The sequence below is a fragment of the Aulostomus chinensis genome, chromosome 9 (assembly GCF_037954235.1).
Source record: "Aulostomus chinensis isolate RoL2024-O1b breed Wild chromosome 9, RoL_Achi_v1.0, whole genome shotgun sequence".
NCBI classification, from domain to species: Eukaryota; Metazoa; Chordata; class Actinopteri; order Syngnathiformes; family Aulostomidae; genus Aulostomus; species Aulostomus chinensis.
The window spans coordinates 23,412,414-23,424,742 of record NC_141328.1 but is presented as its reverse complement, the minus strand read 5'-3'; the positions used below and the strand labels follow the sequence as shown (position 1 = coordinate 23,424,742).

Here is a 12,329-nt window from a genome sequence, read left to right as displayed (position 1 = left end):
ATGACTAGGCATTTCTTATGCTTAAGTCAGGTTCAAGTTAAGCCTGAGTGTGGAGACAACTGTGACTAAATATCATCGCCTTCTTAAAATAGTCGCCTGAGTCATTTTAAAACTGCAGAAAAAAATGGAAGAAAAAAAAATCACAAGGAGTTGTTTTAGGCAAAAAAAAAAAAACTGTCAAGAAAGACTTCGGCAATTATTTTAAGAAAGTGACGATATTCTAATTATTCCAGGTTCACTTAATTCAAGACAGCAGTTGGATTTTGAGCAGCAATCTGATGGATTACAGATTTGCATTCTAAAACAAGATTGACTGAATCCTTAAATACCGGGGGGGGGGGGGGGGGCAGGGTGTGCTCTCGGCTTTAAGAGCTTGTTGCAGTTAACATAAAGAAATGAATTCCCTGTCTTACTGAGGCTGGACCCATGATCTCATGGGAAGGTGTCTCAAGGCGTGGCACCCTGGCTGATGGTGTACATTTATCATTGTGACATAAAACAAACATCAAGCAGACTCTACACAGAGTCTTTAGAGAGTGAAGAGCCAGCGTTTCTGTTAGTGATGTCACATCTTTTTGCCCCACTTGAATATATATATATATGTATATATATATATATATATTTTAACTAATCAGAATTGTTTTGAGTGGCCAGGCCTTTTCTGTAGCATGTGAGCTTTAACACATCAAATCCTTTGCAGCAGGAAGGAACCAGCAACTCTAGATGAGGTGGCTTTGTTGACACTGTCACTAAACACCTGTTTTTCCATCAACAAGTTGCGCTGCTTCAGTTGCTCAACATTCCACGCACAAAAGAAAACTCCCCAGCAGTCTAACAGCTGCTGATTCAGGTGGAGGCATGAGAGGTGGTGGTTTGGGTGGAGGGGGTTGATGCTGCTGCTGCTGCTGCTGGTGCTGCTGGTGCTGGTGCTGGTGCTGGTGCTGGTGCTGGTGCTGCTGCTGCTGGTGCTGGTGCTGGTGCTGGTGCTGCTGCTGCTGCTGCTGCTGCTGCTGCTGGTGCTGCTGCTGCTGATGCTGCTGTGAATGAAGCAACTCATTCCCAATGTATCTTTTACACCTAATTCAACTGAAGAAGAAGAACAGACTGATGAAATCACTCCCATCCACAAAGACACAGTCAAAATGGAATTAATGAAAAAATAATAATGTTATTTCTGCTTCGGTTGAATGCATTTCTATACGTCATGATATGGAGCATCAAAGTGCCCCTAGAGGGAATATTTTTGTAGGATTATAACAAATAAATTAATAACAAATAACTAAATGATATGTTGTGTCCTTAAAATTTTTACAGTTTATTGTTTCATGGCCACTTCAGGACTCTGTATATAAAGACATTGAACTGATCAGAGGCCAGGAGTGAGACCTGGCTGCTTCAGGTCAGCCGTCTTCTATCATTTAGAACAACAGCATCGGGTCTTGGTCAGCTGTTCTCCAGAGACTGTACCCCCGAGGACCGAATCCCCACCAAGCAGCGTATGTTTAGGTTGGATTCATAAAGCTCTTTGTCCGCTGGTGTATTTATGAGTCTTATCTGTCGGGAGTGAAGGAGGAAGTGACTTCAGTCCACGGAGAAGGGGATCGGGGTGGATGGTTGGGTCAGAACAGAAGACGTTCATTTATTACCAATTTCCTGGCAAGTCAAGATTCAGTTACGTAACATTAACTGACTGGCTTGTTTTTTTATGAGCCTAAACCACATCTTCACGGTGGCAAATCAAATCTCACTTTATGTTTCCAAAGTATATACACTGGTAATGTTGCCTAGCTAATAGCATCCATAGCAGTAGTTATTTGTAGTTCCAGAGATCAGATAGAGACAAACATGTCACATTTTGAAACACAAATATCAGTTCATTTGTTACTGAGAGCTACTGGTTGCATTTAGGACTTCATTTGCTTACTTTACTTCTTGAATCTTCCAAATGAACCTTGATGATATCATTTCAATCCACTAAGTGTAGGAACAGGGGTCTTGACCCACCCCAGGACTAAAGGTCTGGATATAGCGGCCCCTGTTCTTCCACACGCAGCATAAAAATCCAGTTAAAGCAAAAGTGACAGGCTTGTGAGAAGATCTCAGGAAGTCGCAGGTGTCTATAATGATTCTTCTTTAATTTAAGGAGGAAAAAACTTCTAGAAAGAGTAAAATTAAAGAAAAACTAAGCCAATTAACAACACAAGTGACAGCATAAACAATAGTTATCAAAAAAGGACAGTGGGTTAGCATAGTGATGAACGCTCCAGTGGTTCCTAAGGTAAACGATGATGGTTGGGAAAAAAGCAAGAAATGATAGGATGTGACATGAGCCTCCAATACCCCGGTGGGATGAGTGGGCTAAGGAAAAAAGAAAGTAAGGAAAGAAGAGATCTACACACAGAAGAGCTCTCAGACGCATGCTGGGCTCGAAACCTCGTACGCACGCGAGACATTTCTAAACAGGACGAAAAGGCAAGAGCGTGTTTTGACATTTGATGACTATTTATGCCACTAGAAGAAAATTTAGTTTTTCAAAAATCGGAGAGGATTTAATATAATCTGAAAAAACACTTTATTTGCAGCAAATATATTTGATAAAGATCAGATAGTGATATATGAAGTTTCCCAGAAACACTGGACTCACACACTGACCAGACGTCTCTGCGGCTAAAACAGTCAAATGAGAAGATTTTACATCGGTAAATTAATCTGCCCTTTTCACCTCAAAATTGGATTATTAATCCCATGACTGTAGCTGTGAATGTCCTTATTCGTGCTAAAACACTGATACGCTCTGATGTGAACCAGGAGTAACATTGCGTGCTGAACTTGTCCGTCTCTGCTCACAATCGGTTCTTTGTCGTCGCTGGTTAATGATTAATGCCCCTCAGGTTGTTCTGCCTCGTCGTAGCCCTGTCAGAGTTTTCTGGAAGACATTAGAGGTGCAATAAATGTGGATGAAGTGGGACTTTGTGTATGCGGAGTGATGCTGCTGCTCCGATCAGGATCTTGTTTTGTTCCCTCCATCCTCCCAGGTTGGCTGAAGGCACCTGGTTGCTACGATGGGATTCCCACCGATGCAATAAGCCAACCTCGGCTCAACCCTCTGGGTACGTGGCTGGTTCGGCGCTTTGGTTCTTGATACACCCAGGATTCAGCCACGACTTACCGACACATTTCCATGAGTTTTCCTACATGTTTAAAGAGAATTTCCATGACGATAAACATTCTCTGAATTTTCTTTTTGCCCAGAAACAAGGAAAAATCCTTGTTAAACCAGACTAAATGCACCCCCGTTAACGACAAGCTATATAATTTGATACAAAGCTAATGTAAATCAGTATTAAACAAAGGGATTTTTCTCAGTTGGTTTTAACTGTGCCACATATCTTGCAATGTTCAGCTATTTTTCTGGCTTTCATTTAATTAAATTTTCAAAAACTTTTCTGGAAATAGTAATTGCTTTGATCAGATTCCATGAACTCCAGACTTATCATGAAGCACCAACCCAGTTTTCCAGGCTTTATGGAGCGACAGTTTGTGTGTGTGCTCTTCAGTGGGGGGCAGCTGATATCTGAGGGAATAAAACCGAAAAGCACCTCCTCTGGTCACAAAAAAGTCTTTATAATTTGAACATTAAAAACATGGATACCAACATCAGAAATCGACGTGTCTCTGCCTTCGGTTTTGTCCCGAACACATCAGCTCCCCTTTGGATGTAGGTTTTTATTCGGTTGATGTGTTGAATGTTCACCTGCGCAGCTCCATTGTGACACAGTTCTCCACGCAGGGTCGACCTCTGACTCCCCAAAGACCAAACCCACCTTTATGTTCCTGCTTAACACTTCACCTGCCAGCCCATGCCACAACCTACAACCCCCACCCCAGGCCCCCTCTCTATCCTGCCCTCATTGTAGTCCACCTGCTGTCGCCTCAGCCCAGCCTGACAGATTTGTTAAGAAGGTGGTCATTAAGCATCCTATAGGTGAATACATCCCATAAGCAGAGGGACTCACTATAGCAGATGGGAGGGAGGCAGCTTAATTAGGTCGTTAACGGGGGACACACAGATGTTACCAAACTAAAGGGGAATATTTTGACGAAATATCCAATCTAATTTCAAATATACGTCTTTAAAATACTGACTTTTTAATGAATATTTCTCAGCCCACATTCGTCTCCTCTGTCCAGTAGGGAGCTGCTCGTTGTTTCCTAATGAACAAAAGGGGTCTCAGCTGAGTGTCCCTGCTGCTCAAGCCAGTTTTGCATCTTTGTTTGATTTGAACAAACGAGATCAGGAAGAATCCTGCGTACAACAGAGCAGCCTTGTCTCCGCCAGCCGGTAGTGCATCCGCTCAGTCAGCGCCAGCTTATTTGCATAGGAAAATACAAGTGAAGGGAGCAGGAGTTTGGCTCCTAACCAGAAGATTCACTTCACTGGGTTCCACAGAACTGTGGGGCCGAAACTTTTTTCCCTTGGAGGGCCAAAACTGAAACCTGATGGCAAACACACATTGTGTTCTCAAAATAATAATTAAAAAAACAATCACCAGGGCCCCAAGTTCCCCTTAATCAAATTTAAGTTTTTATATATATTTGAGTAACAGCTCGCCTGCTTACATCACTTTAAAGCTTAGGGATTTTATCTCACTAAGACCAAACTGAATTATAGTATATTTTTAAATTATTTTTAGGAAGCCAGTTTTTTTTTTTTAGTTTTTCATTTTACTTATTTTTTATTTTCTTGTACTCTTTTGATGATTTTAACTTGATTTAATGTCATGAAATGTCATTTAATTATTCACAGTCCCCACTTTGGGTATCCCCAATACAGAGGAAAGTATAGAGGACATTACTCCGGATATTACTTTGGTATCTTCATGGGTCAAAATCAACTCTGTCAGATCGATAGACACAGGCCCCAATACGCAGGAGAAGAGTTCGACCACCAATGTGCCTGTCACAACCATCGCCGCCTCCATGAGGTCACTGCAGACCGGATGATTTGCCTGTGATGCAAATGTCAACTGACGACTCGCTGGAGTGGTGATGCTGACACTGCTCAGACGGGAGAGGAGAAGTGTTCGACTTCCACTGTGACGGCGGGATTTTCCGATGCTTTTACTGAGCGCCTGGTCTCATTGTACTAGGTTTGATATGAATTACTAAATCATCTAAATATGTATCCAGATATTTTTTTGATGAACTGCCATTAACATAGTGATGAATGCTCCAGTGGTTCCTACTTAGTAGTAGTAGTTCGATCACTGCTGCTGCAAAGTCAATAATCGAACTCCCTCAAGGCCACGCGTAGTCAAAGAGCAAAAAAACAGTTTTTAATATCTCATGCATTCCTCTAAAATAACAGAACAAATGTTAATTGCTGGTTCTTGTCTAACTGTTGAACATGTTATATCTCTCTTCTTCCTCCTGGCTTTCATTGCCTGAAGCTGAATCGTTACACAGAGATCTGCATTTCTAGAAATGAGTCCCAGTGATATTAGATGTTTTTGTTTGAAACAACTGGGCCTGTAGTTTTCTAGTTTAGTCAAACTAGAACAAGTAACACCCTTATTGGGGATTATTTTAAGCCAATGTTGAAGAAAGTACTAGAGAGTATTTGCTGCAGCAGGACGGGGCCCATGGTCATGATAGTGAGGGAAAATGTGTGGCTCATTGATGTGTTTAAATAGTCAACATGGATGTTACAGCAGAATAATTCACGTCAGAATTCAAAGACTATTCAGAGATTGTTGGTTTTTTGCTCTTTCTATTGCACTAACATATATTCATAAGCCTCCTACTTTGTTGAACTAACCCAACATTTGATGAAACCTCAACATCAGTACTTTTGCTCCAGTTTCAGTCGTGGAATCAGGCGGCAGAGAGCCTGATCCTTCGCAAGCCGACTTTATGGCACTTAAAGTACTGATCAAGGTCAGCAGAGCTCAAACCACCCAGTAACTCTTTGGTGACTAGATGGCAACTTGGCCTGTTGAGTCACATCGCCTCCTAACTATCTAAAACACACATCTGGGACACTTTTCATGTCAGAAGGTGGTGCGAGTTCACGTAGCCAAATTCACCCTGAGCAAAACGTGGCCTACATTTGAGTGACATATTCAATATTTTCTGGTTTTCTAACAAATAAAATGCAGAAACAAAAGCAGGTCCTTTATTGATAAAACTTGCGACATCGTATGTCTGAATGAGCTCATCATAGAACTATAGAACATATGAACTGCACACGTGATAACTGATTGAAATTTCATGTTCTCAAAGCTTCCCACAGTGCTGGATATGTGTCCAAATGGTTGTCGAGGAAAAAACAACAACAACCCAACAACAAAACCAGCAAACTCCAGCTCTTACCACATAGCATGCCAGGAAATACATGTCATTAAAACAGTCGTGGAGCTGCTAAGCTAATTTGCTAACTCTACCTGACTCACAGAGATGACAGATGCGTCTGTCTGCTAAAGGTGTTTCCCTCAATGTCAAATTGCTTCTTCAAACTAAAAGAAAACGAACACAAAATGAAAGGTGGATGTTACACACATTCCCAGTCAATACACATACGTGACAGAACGCTCATGTGAGATATATACCTCTGATAACTTGATGAATAAAGTCATTTCCTCAGTGATAATAATAGTGTGAGTCTGCTGGAGGAAGTAATACACACAAACACACACACATTCACACACACCTTCGTTTGAAGTGTGTGTGTGTATGTTGGCGTGGTCTCTGTCTGCGGTCCCCCCACATAAATAGAGCCCGGCCTTGTGCAGTCGACAGCTGTCTCCTTTGAACGCCCAAAGACAAAAAGCCTTAAATCCTGCGACCCCCCCCCCCTTTCATGTGTTCATCTGATACCGCTCTTCCTCACCTCGCTGTCACTCCGTTCAGCTCGCAGGCCCGAGGCTACGGCTTGTTACCACGGTGTGTTCAAACTCTGGAGACTGCGGATGCATTCGTTCTCTACCGATGTTTCCAAGAGAGGAAAAAAAAAAGGCTTTGGTACAAACAAAGTGCAGCTGCTCCACTGCAACACACTTCTCAGCGACACACTTGAATTGAAATGAAATCTAAATTATACATCTGTGGTTTGAAGAGTTTTGTGATTTCAAAAATAATATTACTTCCTGAAGAAAACTGGATTTTACTGACAGTTTTTCATAAAGTGGCATCATCATCATCATCATCATCATCAGATGTTATTCTTATATGTACAAAAATAACTTAAGACATGGTCTACTACCACTACTTTTAAGTAAAAATGTAAAGACGATATAGAATGATAGTTAGGTTTGGCTATGTTTTGTTATCTTCAGCACACCGGTAGAAGCACATGATAACTAACTGTCCAACAGCCACATTTTAAACCAGCCATTATGCTCAGTAAAATCAAACAAACTAGAATCCCCCTGGTTCAGGGTTCACTCGTGTTAGCGCTAAGAGTGTTGGGTTAGGACGAACCAACTCGCTAGCCTTTGTTCACAGTAGCACTGAACTGAAAATGTTAAGTTTGTTTTAAGTCAAATTAATGAGATAACCAGATAATACATGGAATCGCACCAGACAATGACCTTGAGAGTTTGTAACCTGATGTTTTGGGGTTTTTTTTTTTTGGCAGGTTTGCTGTTATTTTATTGTGATAGCTATTGTTTGCTATCAGTCATCATGAGCTTTAAGCTAAATATACGTGACTGTCGAAGTCTGAAATCACATGTAAGTGATGCAGGAGGGAAAATAGGAGTCTATTTGTGAATACTGTAACGGCCAGTGTTAGTTGCACCCGGTTGGGTTGCATGGGGAACAGCGGAAGTGACATGGTTGTTGTGTTACATGCTTTATGGTGAGGTCATTGAGTTCATTCGCTCGTGGCTACGTGCTGCAAAAGTGATTGTTGTTAATAAATGAGCCCCAAACCCTGGAATACGTCTCCGCCTCCAATTCCTGGATTATTACAATACTTTAAATGCAACATGCACTTTTTGCCTCGTGCTGAGTCTCCCACTGCAAAGTCCTGTGTTTCTAGGTACCAACCACTTTCCCTGTGGTTGTGTCAGGGATCTTTTTGTGTCCACAACAACAACAAAAAAATCCTTATTGACATTGTTTCTGTGGTGCTGTGGCAGTTTTTACAGGTTACATTCCACCATCACATGGTGTGTCAAGGGGTGTGTGTGTGTGTGTGTGTGTAAACTTCACATATTTCCTCTGTTAACGTGTTTTCTTAGCATCTAAAGAGATACATGCTAATGCTCTTGATTGTCCAGATGTTTTTTAACTCTTCCATGTGAATGCTTATTCTGAGGTCTATTTATACCATCAAGCTCAAACTTTTCTAAGACAGAATTTTATTTTGGTTTCAGCAACCAAGTTGCATTAAAGGAGCCCTCTCCTAACTATAGCTCTGCCCTCTGATGAAAAAAAGAGCCATAGATGAAAGCTAAAAATAGCACATTCGGAAGAAGAATGGGGAGTTTGGTGGTGTGTGTGTGATAACCCAGGCGGTCAGCCCTCTGACTGCCCAACTGCCTCCCATTCACTGAAGGTAATTAGAAAATCTGCAGGGCAAGATCTGCCTGACTCTGTGTGTGTGTGTGTGTGTGTGTGTGTGTGTGTGTGTGTGTGTGTGTGTGTGTGTGTGTGTGCGGAGTAGCCTGTGTATTAGGAGGCTGAGGCCCAAAACTGTACCAGGCAAAGGTTTCCACCGAACTAGTCTTGCATAACTCAGTGAGTGATAACACCGGTGCATTCCTCTCAACACACTTCACAGCTGCCAACATCTTCGCCCTGGTTTTTCCCAGCTCCAGTTTAAATACAGTCTGTGTCTCACAGCCCTGGATCAGCTGCAGAATACAACCCATTCTGAGCTTTTAAAGAGGAGTTAAGGCAACGTGTTAGAAGATGCATCAGCTTTGTGTTGAAGAGATGGAGAGACGGTTTGACCTCCCAGGGCAGATGTCACGTTCATCAAGAGGTAGGTCAGCTGGGGTTGAAGCTGAAGGCGCTCCCACATTTATTGAATGTCTGTAGCCTCCAACCAAAAGGTGGAAGCAGATCTTACTGGTGAGAAACACACAGACGGGATTCTGTTTGGTAAAGTCAGCTCATATTTTATGCTCCAGGTTGACGTCCATACTCTGAACAGATAAAAGTGGTTCATACGAGTAGATCAAGGTATTTCTCAGCAGGGCTGCATGTGTTTTAAACTTCCAGGATGTTGGTTCAGTGCCTCTATAACACCCGTCTCTTGCTGAATGATCAAAGATTAGACTCTGTAAACATGCTATGTGCAATATACCGGTCATAAAACAGCAGCATCAGAGCGGGCTGGTGTATACACTCTGCTGGCCATAACACTGCTCTACCTGCACCCTCAGCGCTTCCTCTCCCATCAAGGGTAACAGCTGGTCTCCATGGCTCCTGCTCTCCCATAGGCTCCCATGAGATTGTGTTGCATCTAGCTGCATCTCTTTGATTGGCTGGATGAATCAGATGAACCTACTAGACAGGCGTCTGGAGACTTCCATGTTGACAGAGCTCGACCGAATCTAAAGGGTGTGTTTGGAGGGTTGTAAAACTGTGGCTGAGCTTTGAGAAAGCCAGTGTGGTCGTGTGTTAATGTGTAGCTCCTCTGCTGGTTTGTAAGCACAGCGGCTCGATCATGTTTAGGCTGTGGACTTTGATCGTCCTGATTCATACAAAAGAATGAAATCTGCTGATCATTTACTTGCATATTGACCTGCATAAAGTCAGTCTGAGGGCAGATACACAGCCATTCTGCGTCAGCAACATTTTTTATTTTTTCATTGCCTTTTCTAGACTGGAATATCTGAATATTCCGCATCAAAACACATTTATTTGCTTTAAACTGATGAATTGTTAAGTTAATACAGTCAATTAGTTAATTTCTTCACTTAGCAAACTCATGTTATGATGGAACCTGTCACTCTGGTTTGATACTTGGTCAAATAAAGTAATTGTAGCATTGAGTTTTATCAGTATGAGGAAATCAGTTTCCTCAAAAATATGTGCTTGTTAATCATTGTAGCAAAATTTGGACTGTTTTTTAAAATTTATTTTTCTTCTACTCTTTAAAGACACAATCAATATTCAGTTTCCATGTCATTGTAAATCATGAGCCATAGTTAGCTAAAAGCTAACTATGTGCCTTGGCAGGTTATTCAAAAGTGGTCGTGTCCACAGCACAAAAGTGCAAGAAACACATTACCGGTACACTAAAAAAACCAATACAGACCTTAAACAGGGTGCCTACTGCACACAACCTGAGTATTGCCTGTACCAAGAAAAAAAACTTGAAGATGGAACTGACAGGGGCTTCACCATCAAGCACAGACAGCTGCGGTGCATCCACATGTACTTCTACATTTGCAAATACACACTTTTATTTTTTAATATTTTCAGTTAGGCCTCGAAGTACAAGTTACTTCAAAATCAAACCATTACTAGTTTTCTTTTTCCTTGTTTTTTTTTTTAATTTTTAAAGTTTTTTTTTTTTTTTTAGATCTCCTCTCTTGAAATATTCAACAAGAACCTTGTTGAATATCCTGGTATGTCCCCACCCACCTCGCTGCATACATCAGATATATATTTTGACCTTGACCATCTGCCAGAACCGTATATTTCTGTGAGCCATAAATCTCACTTAATTGCAACTTCTTTACATTACTCAGCAGTAATTTACTGCCAAGAGACAGAGAGGGGAAACATTACCTACATGATGGTTTTATATGCTGCAGAAACTTACAACAATGAAGCTGATGAGTAAAGTAAGTGGCTTGATGAACGACCATCTAGTTTATCGCTCTTTTTTCCAAGGCAGAGTTAAGATTATCTTTAGTGAATCCTGAGAGAAATATAAATCAGAAGTATCAGAGAGCGTACACACCTCTGCCATGACGTTGCTCAAACTCTATGTGGAATAAATAAATCATAAAATTCAATGAAAATGCATTTCTATGTTAAATGAAAACACAAAAAAAAAGTCTTCCCCCCCTGCTGTTGCTACAAACTGGTTTTGGTGAAAATCGGCTTGGTAGTTTATGTGTGTCACCATGCTGGCAGTCAAATAAATACACAAACAAACGACAGGGAAACTATTTCCTCCTTGATTGATGTAATTTCCAAATAACATTGTAGAGGAATTAAACAAGTTTCAAGTCTGGATATTAAATCTTGAAAGATCCCACCAACATTGATTTGCAGGCAGGGTGTGTATGTGTGTGTGTGTGTGTGTGTCTAAGGATCAGCATGTTGCATCAGCTGCAGCATCTCAGCAGACAGATGTTTTTTCTTTAGAAACCAAGGGTGATTTACATCACACACAATACTGAGTTATGGATGCTGCTTTCACTCCCATGCTGAGTGACCTTTTTCCTACCAAATGTGATGGTTTCAATGTGGGACGCTCACTGAGAAAAATGTATTAGAAATGTATTAGTAATACGAAAGAATATCCAGGATTATGAAATGTATCCTTTCCTCGTGACATGTCAGTGTTTAATCCATTACCTGGACCATCACTGACGTGTTTGGCAGCTTCTGTCTGCATCATCGGAGGAAGGCTTTGCAAATAAAAGAGACAAGTAAACTACAGTGAGAAGTGGAAACACGACGGAGATTGTTAGCTCTGGTCATTTCACCAAGCTGCTGCTGCTTATTTTCAACTAGAACAAGATTTAATGTTATTGATTGACTTCCAATTTCTCATAGTCACACAAGCTGTCTGATATAGTCTACAATGTTGTTTTTGTCATGGGACTGCTGCACACACAGAGGAAGTGGAGAAGAACAGTGCAGGTGAGGGTCTACCTTGGTAACTGGCCCCGGTGGACCGCTTCCAGGCTGTGTCTTCACCTGAACCCTGCCTCCCCGGAGAGCCTCCACATCACAAACACGTCTTGTATCATTAGCAGGACCTGCTGTTACCCTGCAGCCAGACCCCATGATACACTCTGTGGGAGAGATCACCTGTTACCCGCCACACACTTGATGTCGAGCCTTTCCATCCAACAGCATAACAGGAAAAATTTAGCAGAAATATTCTTATCACATTGACCCGAGCAGCTTTAGGGGCTTCCCCTGCAGCTCAACTAGACAAACCAGGCTCTGAAGTCCCAAACTTTGAGAGCTTCAAGCCTTCAAAGATCCCTGTTGTAATCTTGCACTTCTCACTGTCCCATCAGAGCTGAAGTACTGGTTGCTGCTGGGTCAAACACAGAGTTTGAAGCTGCTGTAGCAACTGCAGCATTTGCTCAGACAGTGAGCAGGTACAAACTGACGGTCCATAGAAGGTT

General features: G+C 41.7%; 1 protein-coding gene across 1 annotated transcript in view; it reads left to right on the top strand.

Moving 5' to 3' along the window:
- Positions 1-8,799: 8,799 nt before the first annotated feature.
- ttll10 (tubulin tyrosine ligase-like family, member 10) overlaps positions 8,800-12,329 on the top strand; it is a 38,562-nt gene continuing 35,032 nt past the window's right edge. Inside the window, exon 1 of the mRNA XM_086212500.1 lies at positions 8,800-8,989. Coding sequence (XP_086068626.1) covers positions 8,917-8,989 — 73 coding nt within the window. The 5' untranslated portion in view covers positions 8,800-8,916. The remainder of the gene's footprint in view (positions 8,990-12,329) is intronic.